Source organism: Oncorhynchus keta, chromosome 1 (genome assembly GCF_023373465.1).
Source record: "Oncorhynchus keta strain PuntledgeMale-10-30-2019 chromosome 1, Oket_V2, whole genome shotgun sequence".
Lineage (NCBI taxonomy): Eukaryota > Metazoa > Chordata > Actinopteri > Salmoniformes > Salmonidae > Oncorhynchus > Oncorhynchus keta.
In genome coordinates, this window is record NC_068421.1 from 33,605,709 (window position 1) to 33,624,162 (window position 18,454).

Sequence of the window (18,454 nt, forward strand, 5' to 3'; positions counted from 1 at the left end):
GAGGGATTAGCCAATGCATTAAATTTATGAGCAAACATTCCATAACTGCAGGTGGCAATAAATAGCCAAACTTGGCTTCATACCTGTTAAAAAACTTGTAGAAGTAGAAGAAGGAAATGGACTACTTTAAAATGGAGTATGGTGCTTCCAGTGATCTTAGACGCCATGCAGCCCATATTGGGCTGATCTTCCTCATTGTACATGAATCTCTTTCAAAAATGAATTTGAAGCATTTTAATTTACAATAAATAATGCAATGTTTTATTCAGTGTAGCATGACTAAATGAATAAACAACTGTTTGATCAAGAAAATGGATTCATCCCTTTTATTTTACAGGAAGTTATGGGTATTTAACTTGCTAATTCAAATGTCATCTAAATATCAAAAGGATCTGCTAGAACTGTCACTTCTAGAATAATACTTTATTGCCCATTTGTTGAAACAGAATTTATTACATCATTTTACTTTGTCCCCAACCCCACTGAAACACACATACATGTCCATTGACATGCTAGAAGAACACACAGCAGCATCACCCATTTGACTTTACAACAGTAAAATACATTTAACGAAATGCAGAAGAATTCACAGAAATAGAATGCAACACAAAGGAGAAGAGATTGGGTTGATGATAAAAACAAATGTATAAATATTCAGTTCTAGCAGATGATCCTGTCAGACCTGGGATTCAAACCATCAACCCTGCCCTGCTGCTGTAATATCTAAAGTCATAATTGGTACCAGTTTAGGTTCAGATTTTCGATGAGGAAAATCAAGAGTTCGGAAATATTCTTCTTATAATTTTTGTAACACATGTCCTGATCTTCTTGGTCCTAATACCATATATGATAGGGTGTACCAGTGGTGGGAAAATAATAAACTGTACTGATATTAATACATTAACCTCTGTGCCTGTTGTAAACAACAGAAAAAAGGATGGTTTGCAGAGAAGTTGATGAATATGTTCTAGTGGGGAGAACGTATTAAAAGTCTTCTTTCATTACTCCTTTGAGGCTTTACTATTTTGACATATGAGAGCACAACTAACACAAAACGTAAAACCACTAGACTTGATATGGTAGATATACAGTACCACACAGGCTGCTCAGCTCACTTTCAAAACAGGAGAGTTTAACAACTGCTTAGTCATCACAAAAAAACATAGATTGTTTCTGGCACAAGGGAGCCTTGAAGTGATAAACATTTGATGGGCCAAGAGAACAGAGGTGGCAGAGCTGGTTGGGGTGTAGGGTCGTCCCAAAGATCCCTGTTAGCATCTGTTTGAGCACAACCTGAAGGTAGGGAGGGCAGCGCCCCTTGATGCTCTGTAGTTATGCAGTTAACTAGCTAATATGACACAAAACATTCTCAGTTACAATACATTATAAACTTGATGCTTTACAAGAATCATTGGTCTACAGAGAAATTATGGCAAAATTATACATATTTGCACAGTCAATGATAGCAACTATAAGTAACAAAACACAATTCAATATAATCTGTTTATGTTTTAGGGTAAAGTCCTAGTACCTTTTTACAAGCCTGCCTGATATTAACCATCCTAAGGCCATACATTAAAGGATTGAAAAGTGGTGGACATATCAGAAAATAAACTAATAAAATAGTGCGAATTATAGGTGGAAGATGTGCAGTATCATATCTGCCTTGTAGAATCACAAATAAACAGCCAAATAAGAAGTTCAGCAAAGAGGCTATATGTGGCATACAGGTGTTAAATGCTTTCTGTTTCGTCTCTTTAGAAGACTTTAAACATATCTGTAGAATTCTTACATATGAGTATATGGTAGGAAATAAAGTACAAGAAAAAGAAAGCGCAGTGACAACAAGACCCCATATGTTATTCAGCGTAGTATTTGAACAGGCAAGCTTGACGACTGTGTAGTTGTCACAATACACTCTGTCTAGAATGTTACCACAAAATTGCAGTCGCAAACTCAGGGAGATAATGATGGCATTGATGAAAAAAGAATACACCCAGGGCAGTAGAATTAAGCCACAAATTATTTTAGGTGTCATAATATTGTTATACTGTAGAGGATAACAAATAGAGATGTACCTGTCATAGGACATAACTGCTAAATTACAAAATTCTGTTATAGCATATGTGTACAACACATAAATCTGGAGATAACAATAAAGAAGGGAAATATCATGTGTGTCAGACAGCAAGTAAAACATGAGAGCAGGAAACAAACCAGTGCTCCCATACAACTGATTAACAAACAAAGCACATAGAAACAGATACATGGGTTCATGAAGGCTTCTTTCAATGCAGATAACTCCAATAAGCAAAGCATTGGCAAGAATGATGACAAAATATAATAAAGTTACAACAGCAAAGTAGCAATACTTCAATTGTCCGATATCACCGTATGCAGCAAGCCTGAAGACCTCGTAGTGAGTAGAGTTTTCCATGGTCCTGGGAGTTGGTAAAGATGTGCTGTCAATGTTTGAAGAAGAGGAGCAAATCCTCCTACTGAAGCTTAAATATATATTAAAATCATGAAATCATAAACATCAAACAACCTAAATGGATAATTCCTTGACTTGTTCATTCAGAGATACATTTGCTCACATCTATACTCACCAATTCAGACAGCTTTAGATTCTTCTGATAAAATAATTCATTGCCTAAAACAAACAATATTATACGTTGTATCCGGCACTCATGTTACTTATCAAAATGAAATGGAAAATAATTAATTGATTACCTGTAAAGTATGCTAAATCCAACATTTTGACAGACCATTTCTAATCCATCATGAACTGCTTAAACTCCTCAAACGATTCCTATACTTATATATATATAAAAAAAACACCTGCCATGGTGTGATAGGCAAGTGTACACCAATACCTGGGGAAAATTAGATATTCTCAGAGTCAAGGAAACCGTCCAGAGAAAAACAGAAACCATTTTGTAACACAGGCCCTCTAGGGAGGAGGTGCAAAGCCTTTCTTAAAATCTATACAAACTACAGTAACTCATAGAGAAAAGTAGATTACACAAGGCATGTACAACTGATGTGAAATGGCTAGCTTGTTGGCAGTGCTGTCTTTTGTTCAATTGGTATTGTCACTCTTTCTGAGACCTAGAAGTAGTTGTTTCCCTTGCTCTGCAAGGGCCGTGGCTTTTGTGGATTGACAGGTAACGATGCTTTGTGGGTGACGGTTCTTGATGTGGTCAGAGGGTCCCTGGTTTTAGCCTAGGTTGGGGTAAGGCAGGGGTTGGAAGCAATACTGTTACAGTACACATGGTAAGAGGGACATGTGTACTGGTAGGCTTTGTTAGTGGCCTATGATGCTGTTACAACAATGTATGATCGGGGACTACAGGAAGAGGAGAGCCGAGCATTCACCCATAGATGTGGCTAAAGTGGAGCAGGTTGAGAGCTTCAAGTTCCTTGGTTTCCACATCAGAAACAAACAAACATGGTCCAAACACACCAAGACACTCGTGAAGAGGGCACGACAATGCCTATTCCCCCTCAGGAGACTGAAAAGATTCAGTCTTCAGATCCTCAAAAAGTTATACAGCTGCACCATCGAGAGCATCCTGACCGGTTGCATCACCGCCTGGTATGGCAACTGCTCGGCCTCTGACCGCAAGGCGCAACAGAGGGTACTGCGTACAGCCCATTACATCACTGGGGCCAAGCTTCCTGTTATCCAGGACCTCTAAACCACGCTGTATCAGAGGAAGGTCCTAAAAATTGCCAAAGACTCCAGCCACCTTAGTCATAGACTGTTCTCTCTGGTACCGCACGACAAACGATACCGGAGCGCCAAGTCTCGGTCCAAAATCATTTTTAACTGCTTCTACCCCCAAGCCATAAGACTCCTGGACACCTAATCATATCGCTACCCAGACTATTTGTATTGAACCCCCCCCTTTATGCTGCTGCTGCTCGCTGTTTATCATCCATGCGTAGTCACTTTACCCCTACCTACATGTACAAACTAACCAGTACTCCGGCATGTTGACTTAGTACCGGTGGCCTCATTATTGTTATTTTATTGTTGCTCTTTTCTTTTTTACTTTAGTTAATTTAGTATATATTTTTCTTAACTCTTATTTCTCTTAAAACTGCATTGTTGTTTGAGGGCTTGTAAGCAAGAATTTCACAGTAAGGTCTTCATCTGTTTAATTCGGCGCATGTGACAAATCCAATTTGATTTTATTTGATGTGTTGGGACCTTCTAGCCTGGCACTTCGACAAAATGTAGAAGAATTATGTGACATCACCAACCTGCTGTGTAGGCAATGCTATCAGCTCTCACATTAACCTTCCAGGAGTTTGTGTTCTATGTACTGTGCATAATAAATACATAATTCAGTCGAACCAATGCAAAGCTTCTGACAAAGGGAAGGTTACCCAGACGCAGATCAAGTCTACTCCTGGACTAAAACACACTGTCAATGGAGATTCTCCATTGAGCAATTTTTATTCTATTTATTCTATGACCAGTCTTGATCTGGGTCCTGTAATTCAGGGAGGTAGCTGGGTACTGTTGAGGGGCTACCTTGCTAGCTATAGTCAGAATGAGGGTGCAACACAACAGTCTGAGGAGAGGTCATCATTGGTAGCCTGGACCCAGATCTTTTTGTGCTATCATTCTAGCTCATGTCATGTTTGGCATGACAAGGGGTGGACTAATAGCACAAACATACTGGTACCCAGAATATACAGTTAGGGCACTGTCATTTTTCCTGACCATTTGATCTAACCAGGGAAAACATAGAATAACTCAGCAGCCTGAGTCCTAGCTATAGTCTAAAACCTAGGCCCAAAGCTTTTCCTGCTCAGGTAAAAGTGAGGATCCTTATTATCACTCTTGGCTTCTTTAGACCTACAGTACACTTTCAGTGCCTATCCACCCAGAGGGGATGACAGAATGCATGAGTCTCAAATGGCACCCTATTGCCTTTATAGTGCACTACTTTTGACGAGAGGCTTCTGGCTAATATAGGGAATAGGGAATATATATATAGGGAATAGGTTACCATTTGGGATGCAATCAAGACCAGCCGTGCCTCTCCCGGAGCCCCTCGGGTCTCTACAGGTTAATAGCTGCATTAATTGGTTCCTAGGGAACAAGGCAATATAGTGGACTAATGACCTGGAACCTAATGACTCAATAAACATGTTTATTATGCTTTCCCCATGGAAAAGTATTAATGGAGTACATGAACAACGTGTCTCATAAAGTGTGGAGAACAAGTATTTGATACACTGCCGATTTTGCAGGTTTTCCTACTTACAAAGCATGTAGAGGTCTGTAATTTTTATCAATAGGTACACTTCAACTGTGAGAGACGGCAGTGTATCAAAACATCCCTTTTTTCAGGACCCTGTCTTTCAAAGATAATTCGTAAAAATCCACAAATCTTCATTGTAAAGGGTTTAAACACTGTTTCCCATACTTGTTCAATGAACCATAAACAATTAATGAACATGCACCTGTGGAATGGTCGTTACGACACTAACAGCTTACAAATGGTAGGCAATTAAGGTCACAGTTATGACAACTTAGGACACTAAAGAGGCTTTTCTACTGACTCTGAAAAACACCAAAAGAAAGATGCACAGAGTCCCTACTAATCTGCGTGAACATGCCTTAGGCATGCTGCAAGGAGGCATAAAGACTGCAGATGTGTCCGTACTGTGAGACGCCTAAGACAGTGCTACAGGGAGACAGCTGATCGTCCTTGCAGTGGTAAACCATGTGTAACAACGCCTGCACTGGATCGGTACATCCAAACATCACACCTGTGGGACAGGCACAAGATGGCAACAACAACTGCCCGAGCTACATCAGGAACACACAATCCCTCCATCAGTGCTCAGACTGTAAGGCAGGTCCTCACCAGACATCACAGGCAACAACATCATTGGACAAGACAGGACTGGGCTCTTCACTGATGAGTCGGGGTTTTGCAATCTCACAGCGATGTGCGTTACAGGGAAGACATCAGATCCTCCTCCCTCATGTGGTACCCTTCCTGTAGACTCATCCTGACATGACCCTCCAGCATGACAATGCCACCAGCCATACTGCTCGTTCTGTGCATGATTTCCTGCAAGACAGGAATGTCAGTGTTCTGCCATGGCCAGCGAAGAGCCCGGATCTCAATCCCATTGAGCATGTCTGGGACCTGTTGGATCGGAGGGTGAGGGCTAGGGCCATTTCCAACAGAAATGTCTGGGAACTTGCAGGTGCCTTGGTGGAAGTGTGGGGTAACATCTCACAGCAAGAACGGGCAAATCCATGAGGAGGAGATGCACTGCAGTACTTAATGCAGCCGTTGGCTACACCAGATACTGACTGTTACTTTTATTTTGTTCAGGGACACATTATTGCATTTCTGTTAGTCACTTGTCTGTGGAACTTGTTCAGTTTTTGTCTCCATTGTTGAATCTTGTTATGTTCATACAAATATTTACATATGTTAAGTTTGCTGAAAATAAACGCAGTTGAAAGTGGGATGACGTTTCTTTATTTGCTGAGTTTACATCACCATGACCTTTACTGGATTGTTTTATTCTGGGTCAAACATATCAAATCAAATCAAATGTATTTATATAGCCCTTCGTACATCAGCTGATATCTCAAAGTGCTGTACAGAAACCCAGCCTAAAACCCCAAACAGCAAGCAATGCAGGTGTAGAAGCACGGTGGCTAGGAAAAACTCCCTAGAAAGGCCAAAACCTAGGAAGAAACCTAGAGAGGAACCAGGCTATGTGGGGTGGCCAGTCCTCTTCTGGCTGTGCCGGGTGGAGATTATAACAGAACATGGCCAAGATGTTCAAATGTTCATAAATTACCAGCATGGTCGTATAATAATAAGGCAGAACAGTTGAAACTGGAGTAGCAGCACGGTCAGGTGGACTGGGGACAGCAAGTAGTCATCATGTCAGGTAGTCCTGGGGCATGGTCCTAGGGCTCAGGTCCTCCGAGAGAGAGAAAGAAAGAGAGAATTAGAGAGAGCATATGTGGGGTGGCCAGTCCTCTTCTGGCTGTGCTGGGTGGAGATTATAACAGAACATGGCCAAGATGTTAAAATGTTCATAAATGATCAGCATGGTCGAATAATAATAAGGCAGAACAGTTGAAACTGGAGCAGCAGCACGGCCAGGTGGACTGGGGACAACAAGGAGTCATCATGTCAGGTAGTCCTGGGGCATGGTCCTAGGGCTCAGGTCAGTTGAAACTGGAGCAGCAGCACGGCCAGGTGGACTGGGGACAGCAAGGAGTCATCATGTCAGGTAGTCCTGGGGCATGGTCCGAGGGCTCAGGTCCTCCGAGAGAGAGAAAGAAAGAGAGAAGGAGAGAATTAGAGAATGCACACTTAGATTCACACAGGACACCGAATAGGACAGGAGAAGTACTCCAGATATAACAAACTGACCCTAGCCCCGACACAAACTACTGCAGCATAAATACTGGAGGCTGAGACAGGAGGGGTCAGGAGACACTGTGGCCCCATCCGATGACACCCCCGGACAGGGCCAAACAGGAAGGATTTAACCCCACCCACTTTGCCAAAGCACAGCCTCCACACCACTAGAGGGATAGCTTCAACCACCAACTTACCATCCTGAGACAAGGCCGAGTATAGCCCACAAAGATCTCCGCCACGGCACAACCCAAGGGGGGGGGAGTTGACAGCAAGATCACATCAGTGACTCAACCCACTCAAGTGACGCACCCCTCTCAGGGACGGTATGAAAGAGCCCTAGTAAGCCAGTGGCTCAGCCCCTGTAATAGGGTTAGAGGCAGAGAATCCCAGTGAAAAGAGGGGAACCGGCCAGGCAGAGACAGCAAGGGCGGTTCGTTGCTCCAGAGCCTTTCCGTTCACCTTCCCACTCCTGGGCCAGACTACACTCAATCATATGACCCACTGAAGAGATGAGTCTTCAGTAAAGACTTAAAGGTTGAGACCGAGTTTGCGTCACTGACATGGGTAGGCAGACCGTTCCATAAAAATGGCGCTCTATAGGAGAAAGCCCTGCCTCCAACTGTTTGCTTAGAAATTCTAGGGACAATTAGGAGGCCTGCGTCTTGTGACCGTAGCGTACGTGTAGGTATGTACAGCAGGACCAAATGAGAGAGATAGGTAGGAGCAAGCCCATGTAATGCTTTGTAGGTTAGCAGTAAAACCTTAAAATCAGCCCTTGCTTTGACAGGAAGCCAGTGTAGAGAGGCTAGCACTGGAGTAATATGATCAAATCTTTTGGTTCTAGTCGGGATTCTAGCAGCCGTATTTAGCACCAACTGAAGTTTATTCAGTGCTTTATCCGGGTAGCCGGAAAGTAGAGCATTGCAGTAGTCTAACCTAGAAGTGACAAAAGCATGGATTAATTTTTCTGCATCATTTTTGGACAGAAAGTTTCAGATTTTTGCGTTTGTTACGTAGATGGAAAAAAGCTGTCCTTGAAATAGTCTTGATATGTTCTTCAAAAGAGAGATCAGGGTCCAGAGTAACGCCGAGGTCCTTCACAGTTTTATTTGAGACGACTGTACAACCATTAAGATTAATTGTCAGATTCAACAGAAGATCTCTTTGTTTCTTGGGACCTAGAACAAGCATCTCTGTTTTGTCCGAGTTTAAAAATAGAACGTTTGCAGCCATCCACTTCCTTATGTCTGAAACACATGCTTCTAGCAAGGGCAATTTAGGGGCTTCACCATGTTTCATTGAAATGTACAGCTGTGTATCATCCGCATAGCAGTGAAAGTTAACATTATGTTTTCGAATAACATCCCCAAGAGGTAAAATATATAGTGAAAACAATAGTGGTCCTAAAACGGAACCTTGAGGAACACCGAAATTTACAGTTTATTTGTCAGAGGACAAACCATTCACAGAGACAAACTGATATCTTTCCGACAGATAAGATCTTAACCAGGCCAGAACTTGTCCGTGTAGACCAATTTGGGTTTACAATCTCTCCAAAAGAATGTGGTGATCGATGGTATCAAAAGCAGCACTAAGGTCTAGGAGCATGAGGACAGATGCAGAGCCTCGGTCCGCTGCCATTAAAATGTCATTTACCACCTTCACAAGTGCCGTCTCAGTGCTATGATGGGGTCTAAAACCAGACTGAAGCATTTTGTATACATTTTTTGTCTTCAGGAAGGCAGTAAGTTGCTGCGCAACAGCCTTTTCTAAAAATGTTGAGAGGAATGGAAGATTCGATATAGGCTGATAGTTTTTTATATTTTCTGGGTCAAGGTTTGGCTTTTTCAAGAGAGGCTTTATTACTGCCACTTTTAGTGAGTTTGGTACACATCCGGTGTATAGAGAGCCGTTTATTATGTTCAACATAGGAGGGCCAAGCACAGGAAGCAGCTCTTTCAGTAGTTTAGTTGGAATAGGGTCCAGTATGCAGCTTGAAGGTTTAGAGGCCATGATTATTTTCATCATTGTGTCAAGAGATATAGTACTAAAACACCTGAGCATCTCTCTTGATCCGAGTTGTGCAGACTCAGGACAACTGAGCTTTGAAGGAATACGCAGATTTAAAGAGGAGTCCGTAATTTGCTTTCTAATAATCATAATCTTTTCCTCAAAGAAGTTCATGAATTTATCACTGCTAAAGTGAAAGTCATCCTCTCTTGGGGAATGCTGCTTTTTAGTTAGCTTTGCGACAGTATCAAAAAGGAATTTCGGATTGTTCTTATTTTCCTCAATTAAGTTAGAAAAATAGGATGATCGAGCAGCAGTAAGGGCTCTTCGGTACTGCACGTTACTGTCTTTCCAAGCTCGTCGGAAGACTTCCAGTTTGGTATGGCGCCATTTACATTCCAATTTTCTGGAAGCTTGCTTCAGAGCTCGGGTATTTTCTGTGTACCAGGGAGCTAGTTTCTTATGAGAAATTGTTTTAGTTTTTAGGGGTGCAACTGCATCTAGGGTATTGAGCAAGGTTAAATTGAGTTCCTCAGTTCGGTGGTTAACTGATTTTTGTCCTCTGGAAGGACATCAAGGAATCTTTGTGTTGTCTGTGAATTTATAGCAGGGCTTTTGATGTTCCTTGGTTGGGGTCTGAGCAGATTATTTGTTGCAATTGCAAACGTAATAAAATAGTGGTCCGATAGTCCAGGATTATGAGGAAAAACATTAAGATCCACAACATTTATTCCATGGGACAAAACTAGGCCCAGCGTATGACTGTGACAGTGAGTGGGTCCAGAGACATGTTGGACAAACCCACTGAGTCGATGATGGCTCGAAAGCCTTTTGGAGTGGGTCTGTGGACTTTTCTATGTGAATATGAAAGTCACCAAAGATTAGAATATTATCTGCTATGACTACAAGGTCTGATAGGAATTCAGGGAACTCAGTGATGAACGCTGTATATGGCCCAGGAGGCCTGTAAACAGTAGCTATAAAAAGTGATTGAGTTGGCTGCATAGATTTCATGACTAGAAGCTCAAAAGACGAAAATGTCTTTTTTTTTTTTGTAAATTGAAATTTGCTATCGTAAATATTAGCAACACCTCCGCCTTTGCAGGATGCACGGGGGATATGGTCACTAGTGTAGCCAGGAGGTGAGGCCTCATTTAACACAGTAAATTCATCAGGCTTAAGCCATGTTTCAGTCAGGCCAATCACATCAAGATTATGATCAGTGATTAGTTAATTGACTATAATTGCCTTTGAAGTAAGGGATCTAACATTAAGTAGCCCTATTTTGAGATGTGAGGTATCATGATCTTTTTCAATAATGACAGGAATGGAGGTGGTCTTTATCCTAGTGAGATTACTAAGGCGAACACCGCCATGTTTAGTTTTGCCCAACCTAGGTCGAGGCACAGACACGGTCTCAATGGTGATAGCTGAGCTGACTACACTGACTGTGCTATTGGCAGACTCCACTATGCTGGCAGGCTGGCTAACAGCCTGCTGCCTGGCCTGCACCCTATTTCATTGTGGAGCTAGAGGAGTTAGAGCCCTGTCTATGTTGGTAGATAAGATGAGAGCACCCCTCCAGCTAGGATGGAGTCCGTCACTCCTCAGCAGGTCAGGCTTGGTCCTGTTTGTGGGTGAGTCCCAGAAAGAGGGCCAATTATCTACAAATTCTATCTTTTGGGAGGGGCAGAAAACAGTTTTCAACCAGCGATTGAGTTGTGAGACTGCTGTAGAGCTCATCATTCCCCCTAACTGGGAGGGGGCCAGAGACAATTACTCGATGCCGACACATCTTTCTAGCTGATTTACACGCAGAAGCTATGTTGCGCTTGGTGATCTCTGACTGTTTCATCCTAACATCGTTGGTGCCGACGTGGATAACAATATCTCTATACTCTCTACACTCGCCAGTTTTAGCTTTAGCCAGCACCATCTTCAGATTAGCCTTAACGTCGGTAGCCCTGCCCCCTGGTAAACAGTGTATGATCGCTGGATGATTCGTTTTAAGTCTAATACTGCGGGTAATGGAGTTTATTTGGATAGTTTATTATTTCCTAAAAATGTCCAAGTAATTCCTTGATAATAAGAAATACACTGTATATATTTTGTATTCAATTGAGAAATCAGAGGACTAGATACCTTTATTTTCTCTTGATCCTATGTCCTGGGAGAGTTGTGCAGACTCAGGACAACTGAGCTTTGAAGGAATACGCAGATTTAAAGAGGAGTCCGTAATTTGCTTTCTAATAATCATAATCTTTTCCTCAGTGATCCCAGAAAAATAAAGGTATGACTATCATGACTATCATCAAATGTAGGATGAAAGGAAGGCCAGCCGATAGAGATGAGTCTTAAAGACTGCTTTCAAGGCCCCAACAGTCTGAGCAGTCCTGAGATTGTCCGGAAGAGAGTTCTAAAGGCGGTGGCTTGGTAGTTAAAGGCATGTCCCCTATTGTGCGGAGCCAGGTGCTAGGGGCGAGGAGCAGTTTGGTGTGGCTTGAACGTAGAGTGAGTGGAGGTTCATAGGGGGAGAGTAAGGTTGACAGGTCAGTGGGTCCAATGCCATTTATGGCTTTGTAGACGAGGAGGGTAAGTCAATTTTTTGAATGATAGGTATCCAATGGAGACCAGCAAGTGAATTACATCAAGTAAATGGCAATATTTCACAAATCAGAAAATGTTTTACATGTCTGATTTTCACCATCCTCACCCCATTCATTATTGCAACTAGCCTATAAATAACAAAAACACACAAGTGACATCACAAAAATCTAACAATCAGGACAGAAAAGGTCACACTACTGTTTAGCTTATGTTTTAGGGTACAGACCTACAGGTAGTATGTATTTACAAGCCTGTCTGATTTTAGTCATCCTAACGCCATACATAATAGGGTTCAAAAGTGGCTGGCACATCAGAAAGTACACTGATAAAATAGTGTGAAGTACAGTTGGAACATTTCTCATAGGCCTATCAAATCTACTCTGGAGCAGATTTAAGAAACAGCCGAAAGAGAAGTTGAGCAGCGAGGCCAGGTGAGGAGTACAGGTGCTGAAAGCTTTCTGTCTGGTCTCAATGGAAGATTTCAAACAAATTGTCAGAATCTTAATATAAGAAAACAAAATAGTAATTAAAGGGACAACAACAGACAAAACAAGACTGTAGAGTCCATAGATGTTATTAACTGTTGCGTCTGAAGTTGAACAAGCAAGTTTCACCAGCAGGTAGTTGTCACAGTACACTTTGTCTATAACGTTCCCACACAATTTCAAACGAATAGTTAAAGACAGTGTTATGATGCTTTTTGCAAAAGGGTACAACCATATTACACAAACTAAAATACACACCCTGTTGGGTGTCATGACGACATTATACTGTAGTGGATAACATATAGCAAGGTACCTGTCATAGGACATGACTGCTAAATTACAGAATTCCATAGATCCATATGTGTATATGCAAAAGATCTGTAGGTAACAGTACACAGTGGAAACTGAATGCGCATCTGAAACCAAATTAATCATAAGAGCAGGAAACAAAGCAGTGCTACCATACAACTCATTCACAAACAAACTGCACAGAAACAGATACATGGGTTCATGAAGGCTCCTCTCCATACATATAACCATGATAAGCACAATGTTCGCAAAGACTATGAAGATGTATAACACAGTTAATATAATCAAATAGAAGTACTTTAAGTGTCCACTGTCACTATATCCAGCTAGCATAAATGACGTGAATTGTGTTGAGTTTTCCATTTTCCTAATAGTACTTATATAAATATTTGTAGATATATTTGGTTCACAAGACAAGGATAACAGTGTCTATCACGTGAATCTATCAAGCTCTTATTGACATCTCATAACTGCCACATTCTTAGGATTGCTAAATATTTGCTAAGATTGTGCATTATTGCCACAGTAACCTGTTACGTGGCTGTCATGGACATTGAGTAGAACATACAGCAAACTTAATTCATCCCGAGAGTAGTTCACTAATATTATATATTATACAAATACAATTGACAAATTGAATTAGCTCACAGATATTTGCTCTACTGTTACAAACACTCCAATCATAGTGTGTAAATGAAACAGGATGCTAGTCGTGCAGAGCTGTGGTGTGGTAACACTCCTCATCATAAGTCACATACATCTCCCCACCAGAGACCAGGGTTCAATCCCTGTGTCCAACTTTCTCACTGCTTCTCCCACTTGACTGTCTCCCCCTCTGATTGTATTACTGTATAAAGAAACACCAATAAAAATATATACATATACACATACATATATATGTATATATATATATATTAATAACAGGATGTAAGTCTAGATCACCTGGTATCTTTTTCCAGATTGCATTGGTGTAGACAGACCTTCTGTATGGTCTGTGCCGGTGGGATATTCCACACTAAACTACTGTCATATCACCGACCTTTTATACCCTTTAAAGGAAGAAAAAAACTATATACAGCAGTGTGTTTACTTGAACTCCAATGACACCAATAATTAAATTGTCATAGTGGGACTCCCAGCCTCCAGTGGGTGGTTAGGCTAGTGCAGTGTCGGCTTGGCCAATAAACGGCATAAGCAGTCACTTAGTTTGTATTTGTGTGTTTGTTGTGTGTGTTAAGGAGTTGGAGGAGCCCAGGTCTGCCTTTCTGCAATTAGTACTTTCCTGAGCACAGATTATTCTTCAGTCTCAATCTCTCTCTCTCTATCTCTCTCTGTGTTTGTGTGAACACATGAACCATGTAGGCCATGAACAGAAATATGATTAAACAAATATATCATGGCTTCTTGCATCATTAAACAATTCAATGATATTTAGAATACACTGCACATGCACAATTACAAAGCAGATGCATAAGACGTGAGACATCGCTCCAACAATGTCTTCATTTACTTTCTCCTGACAAGTTGCTCTCCAAGGCCTGGAAGACATTCATAGACAGTGTGACGAAGCCAGTGATCAAGCAGCTCCTGGATGACCTTTTGGAGGACAAGGTACTGAACGATGAAGAGACAGAATCGGTGACGGAGGAGAACAGCACTAGGGCAGAGCAGGCACGATGCCTTATCGATATGGTGCGGAAGAAAGGGAGCAAAGCCAGTGAGAAGATGATTGCCAGAGTTCAGGAGAGAGATCCTGAACTTTATAACAAATTGGCTCCCGGGCAGCCTGCCCAGATGAGTGAGTGAAACTGATACACCATTCAGTTACGTCTGTCACAGTGCCAAACTTGTCTTCGATTTGATAAGCGTTAGTAAGGACTTGTATCATGCTGTATTTTCTCTGCAGCACCATAATCAACCCAGTTATCACAGCAGGAGGAGCAGCCAGTGTCCTCTGTCCTCACCACCAGCAACTTTAAAATCATCCTTAAAATCTGTCAGCTTAAGCTAAAGATATGAGTTTTTTTGCATGGGTTGCGTCTCAATCGTCTCACAAATATAATGCAAACTATTTTGACCACTCTATGGAAAAGGGGAGACTCTCACGATGGTGTTCTTTATTTTGCTCTATAACACCCACAAGTGTCATGGAACTTGTCTGAACTCTGTAACGCTGATGTACCAACGTCTGTGTCACGTTCTGACCTTTATTTCCTTTGTTTTGTCATTATTTAGTATGGTCAGGGCATGAGTTGGGGTGGGCAGTCTGTTTGTTTTTCTATGATTTGGGTATTTCTATGTTTCGGCCTAGTATGGTTCTCAATCAGAGGCAGGTGTCATTAGTTGTCTCTGATTGAGAATCATACTTAGGTAGCCTGGGTTTCACTGTGTGTTTGTTCCTGTCTCTGTTTTCACCAGATAACCTAAACAGCCTTTCTCACGTTTATTGTTTTGTTAGTCTATTCATGTATAGTTTCTTTATTAAAGAACCATGAATAATAACCACGCTGCGTTTTGGTCCGCCTCTCCTTCAACTCAAGAAAACCGTTAGTCTGTCTGTGGTGTTCGAACCGTTTGAGCTACACACTAATATGACCCCAGTATGGAAAGGGGAGACTATCGCGAACACAATGGTGTTCTTTGTGTTGCTTTATGACACAAGTATAACGGAACTCGTCTGAAGGTAACCCATACAAACTAATGGAAGTATTGAGGTAGTTTTTTGCCAACAAAAATAAGGGGTTAAATATATGTCCAAAAAAACACAAATATTTCCTGAGCTTTCTTATATCTGCCAGATATAGGACAGATACTTCAAAACCTTATTCCTTGTGATACATTTTGACTGTCTTTTTTGCCATTCATGCATGTGTTATTCAATACATTTCTATGGCTATAGCCTAGTAGTAAAGGCAAAATTCTATATTTTATACCTAATGGGGTACTAAAAATTTAAATAAAATAGCTAAATAGCTAAATGATGAGTTCCTCTATGAGTTACTCTAAAAGCAATATAAAACAATAAAATCCTCATATAGCAGTGAGTATAGTCCTACAGCATAAACAAATCATCATCGTATTGACTTGTAATTTCATTAACCGCAATAACTAAGTAACAATGCATACCTACACTGTTATTATACAGTGGTTTTAGCACCACTTGTGAAGTGGGACCAGTTTGCCCACTTATTTTGATGAGTTGAATTGTTGCTATTACTGTTTGCACCTGTCATTGCTTTGCTCTATAAGATTTACCCTCCAATTGATATGTCTTGTCAGAAGCACCGGCCCTGCTCATAAACAGCGTGGAGTTTGATTATAGGGAACATGCTGAGACGAGGAGAAAATGGCTTCTAGAAGAATGTCTACATGTATCAGTAGTCTATGGTTTGTCTCCTCTGTGGCTGACTCTGTGTGTTCTTGCAGGAAATGAACGAGGCTGTAAAAGGTTTTTCATAAACGCGAGGAGCACTCCTTGTCGGACAGCGTCTTTGTGTGATGATGTCTCACTTGGGAGCCGGGTGCCATCATGGGTGTCCAGTACAATAAAGGGGACCAGAAACCGAGGTCTTCCCCAGATAGATTTCGACCAAAGACATAACCACTGTAACAAAGGACTACTACCTCTTGCCAGGCCTCTCAGTAGTTGTGATGGTTGATTAATTGTACAGTATTCACAATGGAGGAATGAAGGAGGAACAATGTTTTAGAAATGTTTTTGTATGAAACCATACATGATAAAGTGTTTGGTATATTCTCCTGGTAAAACCATTACCAGTATGTTCACATTTTGCACTTATAATGAACCTTTTAACATATTTTAACATCAGCAAATTACGTGTCAAGAGTAGGTTTTGCTACTCTTGTTGTAAACATTTGGAAAATAAGCCATATAAGTCTGGGTGACAAATCAGGGAACCTCACTGACCATTTTAGTCTCCCTAGCAGAGCTGGTTAACTTGTTTTCAAGTTCTAAACTCTAAAATCTAAACAGGTGAGTGACTATAACACAGGAGGCAAGCTCTGCTGAGTGGTCACCAGCTGGCACAGCCACAAAGTCATAAAATCAGATTTTAAACCTAACCTTAACCACACTGAAACCCGAATATCTAACCCCAACCTTAAATGAAGACCCAAAAGCAAATGTTTGAAGAATCTCAAATATAAAATATATTTTGATTTGTTTAAACACTTTTATGGTTACTACATGATTCCATATGTGTTATTTCCTAGTTTTATTTACAACGTAGAAAATAGTAAAAAAATAATGAAAAACCTTGGAATGAGTAGGTGTATCCAAACTTTTGACTGGTACTGTGTCTCAGAAGTCTTCAGTATTTTCACTCAATGTCTACACTCTGTTGACAGCAACAGTTCTGTAGCATTGTGGCGGGATAGATTTACTTTTTTCCTGCACAGTTATTGAGTGTTAGCACATGAACGTTTATATTTTTAAGGGATATGCATTAGGTTGAAAAAGATATCACCAGAACATCTAATCAAATGGCTACCCAGACTATTTGCATTGCCCCCCTCCCTTATTTTAACCACTGCTACTCTCTGTTGTTATCATCAATGCATAGTCACTTAAATAACTCTACTTACATGTACATATTACCTCAATTACCTCGACTAACCGGTGTCCGCACACATTGATTCTGTACCGGTACCCCCCTGTAAAGATGAAGTCGGAAGTTTACATACACTTAGGTTGGAGTCACTAAAACTTGTTTTTCAACCACTGCACAAATGACTTGTTAACAAACTATAGTTTTGGCAAGTCGGTTAGGACTTCTACTTTGTGAATGACACAAGTCATTTTTCCAACAATTGTTTACAGACAGATTATTTCACTTATAATTACAATTACAGTGGGTCAGAAGTTTACATACACGAAGATGACTGTGCCTTTAAACAGCTTGGAAAATTCCAGAAAATTATGTCATGGCTTTATAATCTTCTCATAGGCTAATTGACATCATTTGAGTCAATTGGAGGTGTACCTGTGGATGTTTTTCAAGGCCTACCTTCAAACTCAGTGCCTCTTTGCTGAACATCATGGGAAAATCAAAAGAAATCAACCCTCAGAAAAAATTGTAGACCTCCACAAGTCTGGTTCATCCTTGGGAGCAATTTCCAAATGCCTGAAGGTACCACATTCATCTGTACAAACAATAGTAGGCAAGTATGAACACAATGGGACCACGCAGCCGTCATACCGTTCAGGAAGGAGACCCGTTCGGTCTCCTAGAAATGAATGTACTTTGGTGCGAAGGGTGCAAATCAATCCCAGAACAACAGCAAAGAACCTTGTGAAGATGCTGGAGGAAACAGGTACAAAAGTATCTATATCCAAAGTTAAACAAGTCCTATATCAACATAACCTGAAAAGTCGCTCAGCAAGGAAGAAGCCACTGCTCCAAAACCGCCATAAAAAGACAGACTGTCACATTCTGACCTTAGTTCCTTTGTTTTGTCTTTGTTTTAGTATGGTCAGGGCGTGAGTTGGGGTGGGCAGTCTGTTTTTCTATGTTGGTTCCTGTGTTCGGCCTAGTATGGTTCTCAATTAGAGGCAGGTGTTGTTAGTTGTCTCTGATTGAGAATCATACTTAGGTAACCTTT

General features: G+C 41.0%; 2 protein-coding genes across 2 annotated transcripts; both read right to left on the minus strand.

Moving 5' to 3' along the window:
* Nucleotides 1-264: 264 nt before the first annotated feature.
* LOC127931111 (olfactory receptor 11A1-like) lies at nucleotides 265-2,490 on the minus strand. Its single transcript, XM_052522468.1, has one exon. It carries the CDS (start codon nucleotides 2,435-2,437, stop codon nucleotides 1,505-1,507), a length of 933 nt encoding a protein of 310 aa, XP_052378428.1. The 5' UTR covers nucleotides 2,438-2,490; the 3' UTR covers nucleotides 265-1,504.
* A 9,247-nt stretch (nucleotides 2,491-11,737) lies between these two features.
* Nucleotides 11,738-13,691, minus strand: LOC118395125 (olfactory receptor 11A1-like). The gene has a single exon (XM_035788904.2). The coding sequence runs from the start codon at nucleotides 13,193-13,195 to the stop codon at nucleotides 12,245-12,247; it is 951 nt and encodes a 316-aa protein (XP_035644797.2). The 5' UTR covers nucleotides 13,196-13,691; the 3' UTR covers nucleotides 11,738-12,244.
* Nucleotides 13,692-18,454: the final 4,763 nt, after the last annotated feature.

Excerpts from the sequence above, each read along its gene's own strand:
- LOC127931111 (XM_052522468.1), bottom strand. The coding sequence starts at position 2,437 with ATGGAAAACTCTACTCACTACGAGGTCTTCAGGCTTGCTGCATACGGT.
- LOC118395125 (XM_035788904.2), bottom strand. The coding sequence starts at position 13,195 with ATGGAAAACTCAACACAATTCACGTCATTTATGCTAGCTGGATATAGT.